Source organism: Columba livia, chromosome 3 (genome assembly GCF_036013475.1).
Source record: "Columba livia isolate bColLiv1 breed racing homer chromosome 3, bColLiv1.pat.W.v2, whole genome shotgun sequence".
Lineage (NCBI taxonomy): Eukaryota > Metazoa > Chordata > Aves > Columbiformes > Columbidae > Columba > Columba livia.
In genome coordinates, this window is record NC_088604.1 from 95850501 (window position 1) to 95870267 (window position 19767).

The window sequence follows — 19767 nt, forward strand, 5'->3', positions numbered from 1 at the left end:
GAAATTACATATTAACATACTCTCCCTTTCATAGTCTGTCTTGACGTTTTACTTGTAGTGCTGAGCTATAATGACTACTCATTCATTCAGTTACAAGTATTATAGTAGGAAAAGAAAGCTTAATCCTGATGCTGAAATTTATATAACAGCGTCTTCTCTGCACATGCATCACATTCACCCCTGAAATTCTACTGCATTATTTACTACTTCTGGGTTGAACTTCAATATCATCATAATAATAGAATAGACTTTTCTAATTAAGGTAAAATCCATATTCTTGCCTTAATTAGTGAGATCTTATAGCACAGAAGTCACATTCTATTTTAATGTTATCATTCCCTGACGAAGTTTTAATGATTTATGAAGATGTAAATACATACTTCGGTTTGAAATCTGGTCTAAATCCTTCAGGTAATTGCAGCTGATCCATTTTTTCTGAATTACTAGAATTGCCTGTATGAACAAGAATAAAACAGCAATAATTCACCTATAAATAATTTTTACATTATAAAAAGGTGAAGGAACACATCACCAGAAATTGAAATTCCAAGCTACTCTTGCCACCATCATCTCTCAATGCCACTCTAGTAGAACCACAACACTTTGTCTTTTTAATGAACTGGGGCTGTTCAGCCTGGAGAAAAGGAGGCTGAGGGCAGACCTTATCGCTGTCTGCAACTACCTGAAAGCAGGTTGTAGTGTGGAGGGGGTTGGGCTCTTCTCCCAAGCAGCAAGTGATGGGACAAGAGGCGATGGCCTCTAGCTGCACCAGGGGAGGACTAGTTTTTGATATTAGGAAAAATTTATTCACAAAAAAGATTGTCAGGCATTGGAACAGGCTGCCCAGGGAAGTGGTGAAGTCACCATCCCTGGAGGTGTTTAAAAGACGTGTAGATGTGGCACTTACGGACATGGTTTAGTGATGGACTTGGCAGTGTTAGGTTAATAACAGTTGGACTTGGTGACCTTAAAGGTCTTTTCCAACCTAAACAAGTCTATGACTTTCAAACACAAATACACACAGTTCTTCAGACTTACTTGCACAGTCTTCATCTCGAAGTAAATACAGTGCTTTTATTTGCTGGGATAGCGTTTTGATCCACTGAGCTAGGTTTGGTTGGCCTGAAAAGTCTAACCTGTCCAAAAATATACATAAACAGAATACACACATCAGTTAAGAACAAACTATATATAATAATAGTATTTAATACACATTACATGTTCCTCTGTTTCTCAACAGGCTCTTTCTCTGTTGCCCTGATATTTCTCTATCTTCAGTACTTTTCCTGCAGGTCCTACATTTTACTGTCCTTTCACAGTCTAAAAAGCCTACACAATAAGAAAGGAATGTCCATAAACCAAAATAAGCAGGCAGGCAATCCATTTGAGATTATCAAAACAGATGCTAATAGATATTTTGAGAGGGGTCTTTGGGGTGAGGCTTGTTCAGAATTTTGTTTCTTAGGTTTAATAAAGACATTTCCACAGCAAACAGACCTGTTAAACAAAACTCTTGGTGGAGGAAGCAGAGGAATAACGGTGTTGCTTAAACATTCACAAAGTGGGCAAAGGAATTCACCATTTTCTACATCATAACTTGTGTGTACTCGTAATCTTTGCTGTCTTCGTTGCTCTTTTGCTTGGACAGCATCAAAATACCTTCAGGAAAGAGCGAGATGTTAAAGACAAATTATTAAAACATTATTTTAACATATAAACTCATGAATTCTCATTAAGACACTGCTTTGCCTTTTCCCAGATATATGTAAGAGAATTAACAGAAGTAAAAAGCTGTACCCTGATAAACTATTACTAACTGCAGGCTAGCCTGGTTTTTGCAGCCAAAATCCCTTAAAATGCCAAAATTCATTGGGCTGTTGAAATCACATTTAAGTCTGAACTGTAGCAATTTTAATTTAGGGAAAAAAAAAAAGGTGAGAGGAGAAGGAATGTTGCAGGATTAAAAAAAAAAAAAATATTCAGCTTTACATAAAATTTTAAGGGCAGTGCCATGACCATTATCCAGGTGCATATTCCGTTACAGGCCACACCTGAGCAGCCATGGGAAAAACTGTATGATAAGGAACTAAATTAACTGCTTTGCTAAATGTAACTGTTATTCCACAAGCCTCTGGGATGGTTTAGAGCGAGGCTGACAATGGCCCAAAAATGGCCTGAATACAGGCATCTGGGGACATTTCCAGGAGTTAATGGCAACCACACAAGTCTGTATGTGAGCTGCACAAGAAGATGAAGAACACTTCTTTAGTGAGTGGTGATATCCAAGACCACAGACGAAACCTGCACAAGGATGTCACAGAATCCTTAGGAGTTCCTCACAGTCTTCACACACAGGGCAGAATATGGAATGAGGTACTTCAGGAGTAACACCGAGGACCAAAGCAAAGGCCTAATTAATGTCAGGGGTTTGAATGGTTTGCATTTGTCACAATGCATTGGCACTACGTAGCACTAAGCGCGTTTATCGCCCTCCAAAAGATAAAAAAAAATAACAATAACTGAAACAGGTTTTATAAAAACCCTCTAAAAATAAAGGATAAAATTGAATTTATGGTGAAGATTAAATTGAACTAGGTCACAGACATTTCTACTTCAAGTTAGACATGATGGAGGAATTAAGAGCACAAGGGATGCACTGTCATTTAAAACTTCAGTAGAGAGCACAAGAAGCAGCAGGAATATGTCTACTACTGAACTGCAAAAACACCCCCAAAAAAACTAAACTTCAGTGTTCAGATCCCTGTGCACCACTGGGGATTATGCATAGGGATAAACAACCAAAGGAATGACAGCTGCCATGTGTGGCTTTGGATTCTTCTTTACCAAGATGATGTAAAGTAAATGAAAATTATTTTGGACATGTTTACAGTTAATAATGTCTACTTTTTTGTTGTTGTTGTTGCCCCCCAGCAGAAAGCTGTTTTAATTGCTTCATAATGTTGATTTTAAAATTTACTACATGGTAGCGAATTTCCCACTAAAATTAGTGCCATTAGGCAAACTGATGACACGACATGTTGTTGGGACTAAAAACTTAAAAATAGCTTCTTACCTTTGCCAACAGTGAGCATGCATAATATGTCCACAGCTACCCGTGTGTGTTCCACATGATAGATCTGGGTGCATGAATAATGGATCATACTTTTCTGTGTTTAAAATAAAACAAAAGAACTTTGAAATAAACACTTATCAAAAGATTTAACTGCAGATAAGTCTTACCACATTTGCAGAATTATTATTATTAAACTCTATCACAAAAGTGTAACTTATATGATGAGGCATCAAATACATTCATAATCCGCAACTACTTAAACTGCTCAGGTTACAAACATCATGTCATTTTGTTTTGAGCATATGTACTGTTCTTAGACCTCAAACCAAGCTTTTGGAGGTGCTGGGCCCTGGTAAAAGTCCCCAAGAGCTACCTGCAGTTTTGGTGGTTCAGTACCATTAAACAATGAGTCTGAGAATGTGAATCTTCAGAGTGAGAATGCAAAATGATGCAGTGCAGAAATTTTCTGTGTGTTTACATATCCAGAATCCAGATAAACCTTTGTAACAATGCCACTAATCACTGTGATCCGTTTCACAAAGTTACCTAAATCCAAGCATTATTTATTATCACTAAGAGGCAATTCATATAACTGAGAGGAAGGAAACGTCTATCTTGTGCTTTTACAGCACTACATCGGCACTACCTTCTCTCTACAGAGTTACTGACATAGTTTAGAAACAGACACTTCTGATTTTAAAGGCGTTTTTAACAGTTACAGATGATCGGTCATAAATCACTGGCAGGATAATGCTTTGCAGTGATTTTACATTATCGAGAACAAGTTCTGCCACTGATTACAATGAAGTCATTCACAATTATACAGTTAACACAAGAAAATGATGCTGCTGTCTCAAAAGAAAGCAGGTGGTTGTTACAGTGACTCGAACATCCATTAATATTAAAGACAACTATGAACTTTACTTACCAGGATCTGGAATAATTTTGTTTCTATTTTTAGACAACACAGTCGACCGCTGAACAAATGCTGCCAAGACCATAGCCCTGCTGTCCACTTTAACTTCTTGTTCCTCCTGACACAATATACACATAACAACCTGTCTGTTTTCAGCTACTCTAGTTTGCTCCGGTCCCAAGGCTGTGAGTTTTGCATCTGAAATTACAGGGCTAGAATATTCCAGAAATAACAGTGAGCAAATTATTTTTAAAAAATCACAATTTGAATATGATTAATGAGCTTTTTAGCTTTATGATAAATCCTCTTTGACAACAAGTAGTTTTGGCATTTATACAATCGCTATGTCCCCAGAAACAGAACATATTTTACAGAAAAAAATTCATACCATCCCAATAGTATTACCCACCCCAGCTTAACACAGAAACTCTATCGGTGACCCTCCACCATCACCATCCCATAAGTGCCTGACAAACTCTGAAAACACTCTCCACCTCCCCAAAAAAATCATTAGCATGTTTCAACTCATGTTTACACCTACAAGCAGATTTTCTTCCAGATCCTCAGACATATAATCACCCATTTCCAATTTACTAAGTTTAGTAGCATAGTCTCCTCAGCATTATTAACAATTTCCTGGATGATTTTATACAAAAAATTATTTGCCTGTTTATGTTGAGCACTATGAGGATAGGACAAGGGAAGAATCAATATCTATCCCACCACCTTGACAGAAAGGGGGAGGAAAGCATTCCACTTACTGCTGCTTTTTTAGTCTAAAAAACTTAAGAATAGTTTTCCAACAAGACTAAAAAAGTGCTTTTTTTTAAAGCAGTAACAATAGGACAATCTGATGCAAAAGTCAAAAGGAAACAGAATTAAATTATATTCCTTTACCTATTTTCATGCACTCCAGAGGTTGAAGTATCTAGCTCCTCCAAAGTTTGCTGAAATAGTTCTTTGTTTTCATTAATGAAGTGCCGCTGCATCTCAGACATCTGGGCCATGATCTTTTCCCTGCGCAGCCTGGCAATCTCAGCTTTTCGCTTCCTTTCAGCTTTGTCTTTATCACGTGAACTCTGAAATGATATTGTTTACTCAGTCATTTTAAAAACCTTGTCAGGCAATTTATTTCAGCTGCTGCTGTGTGTAACATGTACTAATCTCCAAACAATTAAAATCTCATACAAAAAGAAAAGAAAAAATCTACCAAAAAGTTATTTCATGCTCTCTTTTCTTTAGCTCGTGTGCAATGCCAGGCAGAACTGCAGATGCAGAAGGATCCTTCTCCCCCCTCAACCTTTAACTGCAGTTTGTATTTCTCTTCCCTTTGAGCATTCATAGGATAAAAAGGAAAGTACGTGACAGGTCTCATCTGCCTTCCCTCCACACCAGCTGTATTCCTAACTGCAGGACAGTGTTCCAAGATCTTTGTGTAGTATCTAGAATGTCATGTTGAGCTGAATGAATCAGCAGAGAACATCGTAAAAATACATAGATACCATTTCTTTTAACAGCTTTACAAGGAGTCTGAAATTATGGGAAAGGCAGAACCTTTAAATGCTGTGATCAGTACTACAAACAGTTCTAAGGACTGAACTTGCAAAAAATTTGGAGACCACAATAAATAAAGCACTGAAAAAGAGTCCAGGGACTCTCCCAAACAAACTCTGTCAAACAACTGTGGTTTATCTATTATATAAGCTGTGAGACAGAACATCGAAAATCACTGACATTTCCCACCTTTGACTTAGAGCTACAATTACAAACATAGTCCTTTGCCAATCACAACCTAGACATGTTTCAGATCAGCTAACTGTTACATCTTGCTTTTACCTCCTCCATAATTGTTCCTTCTGTCTCAGCCACAGGACTTGCAGAAGAGCTTTCTCTTAGTTTCTTAATAGTATTAAAAGTCTGTAAGAAAAAAGAAAAAACACAACAATTTGTTTGTGATGTGAATATAACTGTATATACTATCATGCTGGCCAGACAACTCATAGTGTTGGATTCCAGAAGAAGAAAAAAGTAGGTACAACAAATCACCATGGGAAATAAAGAAATAATCACAATATAACTAGGAAAGTTCCACAGATTTTCTTTCAGTGATGTTCAGCAGCTATGAAAAACATATTTACCTTCAAAATCCACCTGATCATGTCCTTGTGCACTTCTAGATGAGGTGCATTTTGCAGTGTTTCTAGCATAGCTAGTATACTAGGGGAATTATTGGGTGCCTCTCCAGGTCCTTAGAAAAAATTACAACAACAATTGATTATACTGTTAGCTGACAAACTAATAATTCACTAACATTAAAACAAACAAAACCAAAAAAAACAACACTTGCATTCTTCTGCACCTGAAGAATTTCTTCAACAAACAGGCACAACGTATAACTTTCACCCCCCTTCCACAAACATTTTCATCAATACCCTCTAAATCCTGAAAGGTTAGAGGAAATAGTCTTAAAAGTCTCACTTAGTGACTATGTTTTCTTACAAGACAAATGCACTGTATGTGCTCCCTGGCTCTACTCTTCCTGGAAGCTGCCGCATAGGACTTCCAATAGCTTATTTGCCACCTATTTTAAATGGAAAAGTCTTAGCAACTTTCATGTCTTAACAAAAATAAAGACACTAATCCAAAGATGCAAAGGAGAATCAACATTAAAAGACCATTGAAGACAGCAACTACAGTTTTTGTAATTGTAGCATCTGATCACATACAGCATGTTGAGATGCTACTTAAAGACATAAAGAAACAGATTTCCTGGGAATTATTCTACTTCTGGTTTTCTCCTCTATCATAAAATCTACACATAGGTATAGTCACCTTGCTAAATTTCTGATGGATAAACAAATATACTCTTCTGGTAACTACTGTTTCAGAAGAATATAATATGAAATACTGGCATTTTCAGCTATCTAAAATCTGCTATACATTTGAAAAGAAATGCATACTTGATATTTTCTGAGTGAAGGTAAATGTTACAACATTCTCCTCACTGAGATTCTCCAGATGTTGTTTTTCTTCTTGTAGCGCCATTCCAAGCAAATGCAAAACCTAGGTAAAAAGTATCAGTGTTAGTTATTTTCTTAAATAATTCATCTAATCTCTTTATATAGTTTGGGTAATTCATTAAGAGACAAGGAATTAATACAGTAAAATTATATCGTAAGAATAGATTTGAAGTCATGTCTACACACGTAATTTCAAAGTGACATCACACAGGAGTAACTGCCTGTGTTTACAAATTCTTGAAACTTTGTCAGGTAAAAACCACATTACACCACTTGTATCTTTTTCTTTGCTGTCCTGTCTAGTGAGTGAGAAGTCAGTGATTCTTAGCTTTCTCCCTAACATTTGCGTGTTATTATTGCAAGTCTCCAGTCAAAAGCACAATGCACACTTTAAATCTTTTCTACATACAAACTTTACCTGATAAAAAGGTACAATTATTTAACTAAATTTATTCTAACACTCTAGAAACACATTTTGAAATAATGTTAACTTTTAGGTCAGTAAAAAACTGTCATGTCCTTGAACTTAAAATTGAAATTACCCTATTTGGCACTAAAACAGTCTGAATGTAATTTTAAAGCTGAAATACTTAAATTTTGTTGGTGAACTCTGTCACGGTGAATCAACCACTTTTGCCACCCCATACAAACTGGCAGGATTCTCAGACAAGAAGCGTTACTGAATGCCTGGAATCAACACTGAAACCTCTGTGAGGAAAGGATAATCACCCGAAGAATCTGTAGCAGAACTAGAATGCAACAGCCTAAGATAACCAAAGTATCCACAGAAAAAATGGTAAAACCTGATTTGAGTCTTGAAGTCTTTTACATTTGTATTAATAAGTAACAGTCATTTTTTCCATAGTCTATCACATCTATCTAACAAGGTACCATCAGATACAGGCCACCTCTTCCAGATGTCTCATATCAACCTTTGCAAGGTGCCTCCAAGATGTGAGTGGTTAATTTGGTAACTTGGGAAAGCTGCAGCCCAACTGCACAGCACCGGTGAATACAAAGAACCATTTCTGAGCAAGTGATAGGGCCCTAATGAATCACATGTATTGGAGAACAACACAGAGGTACTCAAATGGTTGAGCAAGTTTTATTCCGGTTTAAAAATAAAATAAAATAAAATAAAATCTTATTCCATTCAAACAGTTATTCCAAAGTCCAACATTCTCACATCACCTAAAATGTAACTACATTCTTCAATTTTTGTTGTGATTTAAAATACTGATATATTGTTGCATTTTAAACTTTTTTGTGTTATAGAGAATTGCTTGTGTTAATTTAAACTTACCTATAGAAGTTAATATACACTCAATAAGACAATGTCAAAAACTAATACTCAGTTTCAGAGCCTGGGTTTTATTTCAACACGTTAATTAAAAATCTGCAAATATTTTTGCAAAGTTTGGGTTTGGACACTAAACCAACAACCCTGACCAATACAAATAGCCCTTTAATGGCAGTTGACCACTTACCTCTGCACAACCCCAAAAATGACTATCAGGGGAACAAGAAAAACCTACATAAACCTCCAGGTTATCATTATAAATAGTGAGGAACAAACAGCCCAGTTGAGTTTCCCAAAACTGATACATTTTCAAGTCAGAAAACTTTTTTTGTACTTATATAACTTTTTCTAAAGTGATTTAGCCTAAACTGAAAATAAGGAACATCAAGAAACAACACAGTTAAACTGGTTCTCTTCCACAATAAGCACTATTTCGACTGATTCAAGCAGAATTTTTCCCTCTCATGTGTGTGCCACTAGAAATTTACCTCCATCTTCCACTCACTTTTAAAAATAAATTGCAGAGGCAGAGGGGCTTCCTGGATCTTGTATATCAGAAAACACAATTTACTTCTCATTCAGAGTCTTCTAGATATGTTAGATATCAAGGAAACAACCCAAATCTATAAACCCATGTTAAAAGGCTAAAATACATATTCCTTCCTTTAGCATAAGCATAATTTTAAATAAGGAAACATACCCTTTGCAGCATGGACTCTGACCAGGCATAGCCATTGTGTTCTACTGCCCACTGCAGTATGGTTCCCATAATGCATAGCATGACATCACATTGCAGAATATTAACCAGACTTGCAAAAAGTGGGCAGAAAGGAGGAAGAGCTGGTGGTGGAAGTGCTGAAAAAAAAGTAAAAGTTTTCAGGATCTCTAAAATTTAAATTTAAAATTATAAAATAACAGAAAGTCCCGAGTTGGAAGGGACCCACAAGGATCACCAAGTCCAACCTCTGTCCCTGCACAGGACAACCCCACAGTTCACACCATGTGTCTGAGGGCTTGTCCAGTCTCTTCTTGAACACTGTCAGGCTTGGGGCCGTGACACCTCCCTGGGGAGCCTGTTCCAGTGTCCACCACCCTATGGGTGAAGAACCTCTTCCTAACGGCCAACCTGATGTCTTACCTATAATTTGCAAGACTCATATAAAATGTCTGATGTTCAAACAGCTTAACAGCTTAGCCCTGAACAGCATACAGTTGGTTAATAAAGAGCATTACAAATAACAGGCTGTAACATCCAACACGGCTTGTATGTAACAGAAAAGCCAACAGAATAAGCCGTTCAGAAGGCTGGCTCCATGACAGATCAGATTCCTGTCTATAACCAGGGAGACATAAGGGAAATCGCTACATTTACACCAATTTTTGTCCATCCCAAGAACAGGATGTTAGTCTAATTGTCAGAGCACTACAGAGTTTAATACGAGACTCTCTCTATCCCCATCTGCTCTCAAGAGAAATACCTGTATCTTCTCTGTTCTGTCTCTTCAGCTTTCTTTGGGCTTCCTCTGCCTGAAATAGAAGAATAATTCCAATATTACTCAAGACCTGTACAAATAAAATACTAATTAAAAAAAGCATTCATACTTAACTACGTTATTGTTTTTTACTCTTTCCTTTAGCCTTAACTAAAACATGAAAGCTTCCATGTGTTTTCAGCTTCTCTTACATTCTACTTGTACAGTAGGGCCTGTATCTCCAAAATTAATCTTTCATCTTGAGTCAGCCTGGATTCTTTTTCTAAGACAAGTCTGAGCTAAAATGGTAATTTCCACATAGGTAAGTGAAAATACAGATTGTTTAAATATTTCCAGTAAAATACGACCTAAGAGAACCCACAGATGAGCTCCTGAAGCCCCACTAAATTCAGCAGCTCTGTATAGGGCACAGGATCCAGTGGCATGGGAATCACAGCAAAATCTTGGGGAAATTTTGTCAATATCCTCAAATAAGTCAACTTTTAAAAGTTAACATTTAACCAGCTGATAGTACTGCTTCACAGAAAAAAGCTCTGGGAGAAAAACAAAACCAAACTGAAACAGATACAAAATAAAAAACAAAGTTAAATTACTAGGTACCTTTGATTGCTCTGCCCTTGACAAGTGATAGAAATACAGATTGAAGTTCTTGGCACATTCTGGTTTTAGTTCATAGAGCCCTCTGCCTGTTAATCCAGGTTTCCTAGGAAAAAAAAACAAACTTAGGCTTTTATGCTCAGATGAACATAAGCAGAATGGCTAAAAAACACTCTTGAATAGACATTCTAGAAATCAATTAAGTAATAGTGTTAAGAATTATGTATATAAGTAAAGCCATGTGGAAAACACCACGACCCAGCATGCTTTCTCCTATTCTCTCATTTTCACTAATTTAGATATTCCATTTTTAAAGCTGAAATATTAGAATAAAGGGAAACATACTTGAAACATGCCACTTCTTCAATCACACTTTCCATTCCTGTCTCTTTGTTCTCCTACATTGAGTGAAAATGTAAGATTGTGTTACTGTAGTTCTTGGATTAAACACATTCAAGTATCATACAACACTAGAAAAAGCAAGCAAAATGAACACAGTATGAAGTTATTTTACTGGGACTCGAGAACGCTGAAGGACATAACATGAAAATACATTCTGGAACACCATTTCTGCAAAAAGTATTTTTAAAAAAACATGCCATTTTGAGTGCTTAATTATTACTGGTTTTCCCTGTCATAATACACTTGGATGTAACAGTAACAGAAGAAAACTCTGAATTAGTTTCCTCAGTCTATCTTAGGAATATACAGTCAATATTTCTGGTTTCTAAAAAATGACATAAATATACGAAAGCTAAAAATACAAGTCACTAAAAATGCTAAAACAACCACAAAAATCAGCAGGAGAAATCAGCTCAAATAGGTAAAACTACTTCACACATAAATTATGTTTTAACATTCCCATCCCCTTCCTGCAATACATATTCACAGCAATTAACAGACCGGGGGAAAAGTATTTAAGACTGACAATACAGTTTAGAACTCTAGTAAATCCTAGACTGATTTTTCATTCAACTTTAATTATTTTTTTTTTAAATCATGTTGCCCTAAAATTTGCCTAAGTTTCGAATATGAAGAACAATGAAAAATATTTCAGAATTCATCATTAAAAGTATTACCAATATAGTAAAATATTAACTTTTGAATTTTCACTGCGTTCAGAAATCACGTTTAAGAGTACTTCAAAAATACTCTAAAAATATATAAGGTTTACTATCCTATAAAACTGCTGATAGCAGAATTCAGATAAATGCTTCTGTACATGCAAACGAAACATTTATGTTACACGAGTCATTATACCGTGTCTGATTACACATCTTTCCAATTATTGGTAGCTTTAAAATGTAACAGCTAATATTTCTGGATACCTCCAACAACCCACTTCCATAGGGCTCCTCAGGGTTTCCAAGCAGTCTGCAGAGACTGCTGGCCACGTGGCCTGAGAAGAAACAGTAGTAGAAAGAGAAAAGAGCTGGAAAAGCCCTTAGACTCCTGCCCCTTTCATGTGTTGTTTCCTCTTCCACAGCTCTTTCCTACCTTCTCCATGCCAATTGTTAACCTGTACTCATGCTAACCTTGCTTTTAGCATAACCACACACTTCCCATTCTACCCATTCCACATTACACAGCATAAACTTGCACAAGAAAAATTTTCAGCAATCAGCCTTATAAAGTTGAAGCTGTTTTTTCCGTTACCCACCCCCAAGTTACTTACATCTTCAGGCAATGCCTTTACCAATTCACTGTGAGCCATCGGCCTGATGCTCAGCTGATGGATGATCTCTCGTTTGATTTCATCTGTTGCATTTACCTGTCCTATTCCAGGACTGAATCTTTCGCCTGTAAAAATAAAACATAGCATTCTTTTCTTCAGGATTTTAAACACTACTTTCTCTTCTTTTGCAATTTAAAAGCAAAAGACTGGAAAATAAGTATCTTCTCTGAAATCTTGTGTTCACCCACCACTGCTCAAAAATTCGTTATGTTAATCTAAGAGAGTTTCAATGGTTTTCTCCTAGGAAAAGTCAGAACTACAGGAACTTCAAAACAGAACTGAATTGAGATGGCAATGAAAAATGATAATTCCAGACCCCTGAAGAGACTAAATTCTAAAATGAATCCAATGTATTCTGAACTTACCAACAATCATTATAATGAGGTATAGCATCTCTTCTATAAGAGTGTTATTTTGTTGAACAACATCCTGAATTAAAATAAACAAACAAAAAAAGAATTTACATTTTTCAGTTAAGGGTAAAATAATTATGCCATACACTGAAAATATTTTTCCAGTGCTTCAAAACATTGCCTGTTTTCACCCTCAGCACTCCCAAATTAACCTGTGCTGAAATGCAACTACAACTGCCTTAAACTTGTTAAACAATGCAAAAATTGTGCATCAGTTTCTGACATTTACCAATTTGACAGGTAAAAATATTTATGCATATTTCAAACTGGTCAAACTAAATCAAAATAGGATAGGTTTTGCTTTTTCATCAGTCTCCACAGTCTCAGTACAACAGCATCTGATAAACTTTCCAAAGCAAAATTGCAGATTTTTTTATTACAGAAGTACATAAAATACCTTGTTAGTATTTTCTGTGCTAAATCTTTTGCCATAGTCTGGAGTACTAAATATCTGATAAAGTTCAAAGCGACTCAGCATTATCATCAAGAAGTGATTTGGATCCATCATAGACACACCTGTCTATTGAAGAAAAAATAATTATTAACAAAAACCAGATTGGGTGTTATTATAGCATGTCTGTATATTTATATATGATGTTCACAGAATATTCTCTATAAAATTCATTCCCCTCTCTGTCCTGAGCATGAAGATTTAACTACTTAAGTTTACTCTCTTAGGACTACAATAACACAAGTGACAACACATTTAATAAGAAGGATCCTATGCTTCATCAATAATTTCTGATGCCATTTTAAGTGTAAAATATTTAGGGTTCTTCCTTCTATCTCAAACAACCTAAATAAAATTCAATCAAAGGCTTTTGGTTGGTTGGTGCCATTTCTACAATCCTATTCCTGCTGGCTTAACTTTTAGAAGGCATAATATCACCTCATATATAGCACATAAAAGATTTTAAAAACAGATTCTGACCCTCAAATAAAGGCTTAAGCCTTTAGAAGGACTTTCTGGAAACAAGAATACTATTGTTTCAATGCAGACACAAACATTTACTTGCATTTCTGAAAACTACTGGCCAAATATTTTTCTGTTTATTAAACAATATATCTACATTAGCCAATTATAAATTAGTTTACTAATGCTAACGGGACCATCTTTAAGACAGAATTTCCAACAAAACTGAAGGATATCTACCCAAATGGGCAGTTGCAGGCTGATCATTAAAATCAGGGCCAGATTAAGCCTCAGGGAAATAGGTGTGAAAGCAGAAGATTTTGCTGCCTAGGTGAACTTCGCATCCTGAGCTGCAAAGTTTCGCTTCTGTCAGTCTCAATGCAGAAGTAATGCAGCAGAGCTAAGCAGATTGCCAGATTTGTCAAAGAAGGGAGGGAGGGAGGAAGGGGAAGGGAGGGAAAAATCATCATCACTAACTACTGTATGAGGTTCCACTTTCTACTCAGCATTTTAGATGCCAAATTTGAAGGGAGGGAGAAGAGGCAACACATACACTGAGCACATTACTGAAGACCTGCAGACCCACAACTGCCAATACAGCATGACCCATTAGTTAAAATATTACTCTTGAAGATTTGGCATTAATAATGCAGGACACAGAAGTTTCTGCACTTTCCACAATATATTTAAAAAAGCAAGTATTACAACAACAGAATTTTGTTTACAAATTACCCCATAAAGACACAGAAGCAATAAAAAAATAGAAGAACTTTCACAAAAATTTACTTTTTTCCTTGTCATTAAAGGATTCTGATGGAGCTAAAAACACATGCACACATATCCGGAAAACGCTTGATAAAAAAGGCAAACTGGTACAAGTGGTTACCTGAAGCATTACTATGTCTTTGTCAAACATCTCCCTCCTGCACTTCACATTATGATAGTAATAAATCTGAAACAAACACACAAACCACAAAAATTAACAAACATGACATTTAAACTTATTTTCATTCTGGAAAAATAAACTTTGTTATACAGTATTAACACAGAAAAAATTAATCTGAGATTTGAAAAAATTATACAAATATATTCATATGCAAAAAGCATTTTATATAGTGCAAAACAAGGATAGTTGCTGGCTGGGTTGTATTGATCTAAAGTTCAGTTGGCATACACTTAGAAGGAAAAATCTTGTGGACCTCTTTGGGCTACATTTGAACATGTCTACCTGTTTAGCTATTAACTGTTTGAAATTCACAGGAGAAAAAGCCCTTGCAGTTGGAGAAATTCTTCGCTCCACGAATTCATCTTTAATTGTTTGTGAGATAATCTTTTAGGAATTGCCACTTTGAGCAAACTGTTAACATTGTGATGGAACCATCCTTGACCCATCCTGCGAGGGAGCTCAACGGTATCGCACCAAGCAGCAGCAACACCGCAATCACTGCATGGCACTGATATTGGGAAAGGGTGATTCTATCACATTTAGGAGAAATAAAGAGGTTTGTCAAGTTTCTACCTGGGATTCCAAACAATCTTCAGCATGCTAAACTTCAGGACTACATGGAAGAGAGGCAGGCAGCCTTCCCTGCTGTCCTCATACTAATAATCCAGAAACAGACACCCACTCCTATCTTCTGGGAAAATACTCAAAAGGAGCTGACTGAACATGAGCTCTCCACCGCCAAAGGAAAGAGACTTGCAGACTGTGGGGACCGTATTACCTAAACTAAACCGGGTTCTTAACTTCAAGATGCTGACAACCAGAGGAAATTAACATAGAGACTTATTTTTCCATGAGAAGCTTTGCTGAAATTTCATTTTTGATGCATGTCTACATTAAAATGGGCACTGCTATAATTATACATAAATAGAGCTCCCTTTGCTTTAATGATGACAATAAAGGACATCACATTATAAAGGTCTTTTAGGTTAAGAGGCAGGAAGTGTCGGAATACAGTATGTTTGAGCATTTTAACTCATCCTCCTAGTACACACACATTGCAATTAGCTAGTGAAGATGGGGGCTTCTGGGAAGGCAAGAAATTTCTTGCAAATACATCAAGTTAACACCTCAGAGAACTAAATCCTATTTGTGTTGTAATGTATGCTTTGCTGAGAAAAATCACTTTCGACTATCACCTTGGTGGGGGGCACTGACACTATAGTACTCATTTTATACCTGTTATGCTTGAAACGCCTAAGACCAAATTTGTACAAACAGAGAAAACATAAGTTTAGAGATTAATGGAGCCAGTCTCCACAAGTATAAGAGATATAAGCCAAGAAAGACTCAGTTCTACGCTGGTTCTCACGCTTCTGCGCTGTCTTCGGATTTCAATTACTTAATAAAGACATAAACAGTATCTTAATGGTGCATATTCTGTATTTGAGACATTTATGTGGAGCTGCTGAATGTATTACTGAAGCTGCACAGCTCTAACTCCCCTCTCCATGCCGCTGTTGGACTGTATGCAGTACAAAGGCTAGGAGTCACGGACTGTACTATACTAGAACTTCTTTACACACAGAGTATCACAGTATGTTTGGGATTGGAAGGGATCTCAGAAGATCATCTAGTCCAATCCCCCTGCCAGAATTCACTGAGCACTGTAGCTGTCCTGGAACAAAAAAGAGACTTCTGACTAAGAAATCAAAGAGCAGTTTAAAAGCACAAATATTCAAATGATGATATAAATGCCTACATCGCATTGCCTTCCAGAAGATCTACGTAATGAACATGGATATCAATACAGAAAGGGGAGGTTTTGAGGTCTGAAATCAACTTCAGGGAGTTATCAGAAAACAGTGATTCTACAGCAACTATGTACTTACCTGATTAACAAGAGAGAACCCATTTCTTCTCCACATTCCTGCATGTACTTGGGCACATAGGACTAGGCATCGTAGAGGATGTTCTATTAACATAGGTGGGCTAAGTTCACTCTGCATTAAGAAAATGCAATATTTTGACATATACAGAGAAAATAAAAGAAAATGGGATTGAAATGAAGATGATATTTTTTATCATTAAAATATTTTGCAATACAAAAGAAAAGCAAACCTAACACACACATTACAGAAGTTTGATGAACCTATTCAAAAGTAATCATTGTTAACCAGCCTTACATTCTGTCTTTGCTCTGTAGAAGTCCTCCACAAGGGCTCCAGTTTATTCTTAAAGACAGCAGACTTTGTATTTTAAAACACCAACACTATCAATTTAATAACATTGTTGTTTGCTTTCTTTCAAAGGTTAAGTACTTCTTCTTTCAAAAGACACTGAGATTTCTTCTCCCAGTTACGTTTCCACCTCTTTTAATTTATATTGTTCTTTTTAACTTCCTTTTAAAGAAACAGCATATCAACAAGAACATGCAGGAAGCAAAAAACAGCTGGGGAAGAAAATCAGAACCTAGGCCAAGGAGAAGGAATCAGATCCTGCCAGCAGGCCTTAAAAACAATTTCAATTACAAAAAGAAGGTATTACACGAAGAACAAAATACAAACCTTAAGCCTGAGTCTTAACTTAAGAGAGCAATACTGACTGCTTATGCTCCAGTCATGAATATCTAGGTATTAATCCTTTAAGAAGTAATTTTATCTATTCAAGATAGTTTCTCTGAACAAAATTCATAGCAAAAAGGTCCTACACTTACATGACCAACTTCACATTCAGCATTAATTATATTTAATGACACGCTACGTTTAATTACATACCAGGGGTAGCAGCTCTGGAAACTTGTATGCCACTTCAGTTTTACTCAGCAAAACATGCAAGCCTACAAGAACACATGAAACAAGTACATACATAATATTACACACAATATTTTATATAATTCAGATGGGACAAAAAAGTCATCTAATTTACTATCAGGTCTATTGCTGGACACAGCTACAATTAAGTCTGCAGATTCATCACCCTGGAGCTACACAGCTGTTTCCTGAAGAGACATATTACAAAGCATACATTTTAGAAGAATTAAAGTTTTCCAATTGTATCTGTATAAAACTTGCGGTACAAGTGAGATTTTTGCCTTTTTTTTGACTCTGTCACATCCCCTCAGTGACAGTCAAGAGTCCTTGGCCTATCAGGACAAATTATCAACAACAGATACCTCAACCTTTGATGTTTATTAAATACCTCAGGAACTATAATGAGGCCCCTACAAAATACACAGGGGTTCTTTGCTTTGTTTTCATTCTACAATGGTTTTGCTTAAAGATTCAAACATTCGAAGCTATTTGATGCTGAGCTGCATAGTATTTTACCTCAGAATTACCCTTTTCACTTCATTATCTGAGAATCTATTTTTATCATTTGACTTTCTGATTCTGTAAACTAAAATTCATTAACCTTTTTTCAACGCAGCTGTTGAACAAGATAGGCACAATATGAAGAGAAATACATAGCTTAATTTTCTGGTGACACATCTGTTCTCTAACAGAACATTGATTAGTCTGTTCCATCCGACAGTCAACTACAGTCCATATTTTGCTGTATTTCTTTTGCACCACTCACATGTCAAAAGCAGCAGTAACTGACTACAATACACCCCTCTAACAAAACCAGAGGCATGAGACAAACTCCCCCAGGCCTGAAACAACAATTTCCCCAGTGCTTGGGAATATTTTGCCTAGGGCTATCAAGCAGCTAGAAAACAGCCAAAAAGCATCCTATTCAGGCTTTAAACAACTGTTGTGTGCTTCCTTACATACACACAAATACAAACCACATTTACACAACATTTTTCATTTCCTGATATATTTTTAAACTATTTGGTTCATACCTGCAAGTAAACGAGAAACTGGGAGATGAATGCTAACTTTTTCCTGAGAAACACAGTATCTGATGGTCTCAACTGAATGTCCACACATACTGAGAACAATCGGCTGTTCTCCATCAGTAAAACCACTATGGCACTGCATCAACACAGCCAGGCATTTCTTGTAAGCTTCAATCAGCACTTTTTCCTAAAAGGAAGATTGCAGTTTACAGAAATTACAATACAGCCAACGTTAAAAAGTTTGATGAGTTTGGGCTTTTTACCTTTATTAACAGTCCTGTAAAATTAAGATAAGGAATCCAACAAAAGGAGCTCGATTAAGCGGGCACAGATTGCAAAACTCATACCAGTATGTCTGATTAGGAAAAAAACGCCATTTTTTTTGTTTTTTTTTCTTTTTGTTTGTTGCACATGATATTATGGGAATTTTCTGAGCAATTACTATGCTAGGCTAGTAAAACCTCCACATTAATTAGCAGTGACAGATTAAAGCCAGCCTGAATGCTCAAATATTCTAGGATCACTTGTTCCACAGCCATATTTAAATTCTGTACACATAGAACTTGAAATACTTAGAGTAGAAACCTGATTTATAATCAGGCAGCATTTGGTAGATCCAGGGCCTACTCTATTCGCTGTTCTCTGAAAACTATAACCAGATACTGTAGTGATGAACACAACTTTCAGATGTGTGACAGAACTCTCTCTGTAATATTTTTTTTAAAGGTTAATCACATTCTTACAAACTGGTCGGTTCAAGCCATGAAAGATGAGCTTAAATACAGAAAAGATTTGCACTTGCTCAGAGAAGATGATCTTGGCTCACACTGCAGCTACATGTTCAATGCAACTGTTACACATATTAATGTTTGGGTTTTTCCCCCTTTCACATATTCACATGGAGAAACAGTTCAGAAGGAACTTACATCTAATGCACACCAATCCTGCATCATTGAAATAACAAGTGTTAATTTCATCTGCAATGTAAATGCTGCTTCCCATTCTGGTTCCATTTCTATGTGTTGTCCTACTTGACGAGTTATCGGATCCATACCCTAGAATAAAAACAATTACGCATTTCAACAATATACCACTGAAACAGGTCTGTTAACATCATCAGCATGAGACAGCAGTTACCTGTCCTTACAAATACATTGTTGCTACAACAGGAAAAAAGAAGCTTGGGATGATCTGAAAAGGAATTATACACATCCAAGTAACAACAAAATGTAACAGGAATTGGAAGAGAAGAATACTGGGCCAAGAAAGATTTTGGATATGAGCTCTATTTATTATTAACACCTGTAGAGATTTCAGTGTCATGAGCAGTACAACAATGTTTGCAAACACACATCATCTTAAACATTTTGGTTTTTTTAATGTATTATCTAGGAATGTGATATTAATTGCAGCTAAGTACTAACTGAAGACCAGGTACTATAGCACTTAACCAGCTCTTCACAAAAGCAGAAAAAAAAAACAGAATGATCTGAGAATAACAATATATTCAAGGGACTGTT

At 36.3% G+C, this 19767-nt stretch overlaps 1 protein-coding gene across 3 annotated transcripts in view; it reads right to left on the minus strand.

Annotated features, from left to right (window-relative positions):
- The window catches only part of UBR2 (ubiquitin protein ligase E3 component n-recognin 2), a 57639-nt gene that overhangs the window by 12828 nt on the left and 25044 nt on the right, over positions 1 to 19767 (minus strand). For 2 of the 3 annotated variants that reach the window (XM_065058335.1, XM_065058336.1), the window contains exons 14-34: positions 19174 to 19302; positions 18251 to 18434; positions 17181 to 17242; positions 16296 to 16406; positions 14347 to 14412; positions 12945 to 13067; positions 12500 to 12563; positions 12075 to 12199; positions 10745 to 10797; positions 10403 to 10505; positions 9788 to 9836; positions 9010 to 9164; positions 6950 to 7052; positions 6128 to 6237; positions 5826 to 5906; positions 4887 to 5068; positions 4002 to 4201; positions 3074 to 3167; positions 1498 to 1659; positions 1039 to 1136; positions 381 to 453 (exon numbers count right to left, since the gene is read on the minus strand). In XM_065058335.1, coding sequence (XP_064914407.1) covers positions 381 to 453; positions 1039 to 1136; positions 1498 to 1659; positions 3074 to 3167; positions 4002 to 4201; positions 4887 to 5068; positions 5826 to 5906; positions 6128 to 6237; positions 6950 to 7052; positions 9010 to 9164; positions 9788 to 9836; positions 10403 to 10505; positions 10745 to 10797; positions 12075 to 12199; positions 12500 to 12563; positions 12945 to 13067; positions 14347 to 14412; positions 16296 to 16406; positions 17181 to 17242; positions 18251 to 18434; positions 19174 to 19302 — 2327 coding nt within the window. Of the gene's footprint in view, positions 1 to 380; positions 454 to 1038; positions 1137 to 1497; positions 1660 to 3073; positions 3168 to 4001; positions 4202 to 4886; positions 5069 to 5825; positions 5907 to 6127; positions 6238 to 6949; positions 7053 to 9009; positions 9165 to 9787; positions 9837 to 10401; positions 10506 to 10744; positions 10870 to 12074; positions 12200 to 12499; positions 12564 to 12944; positions 13068 to 14346; positions 14413 to 16295; positions 16407 to 17180; positions 17243 to 18250; positions 18435 to 19173; positions 19303 to 19767 lie in introns of those variants that run through there. The other variant, XR_010471601.1, reaches the window with a different exon arrangement.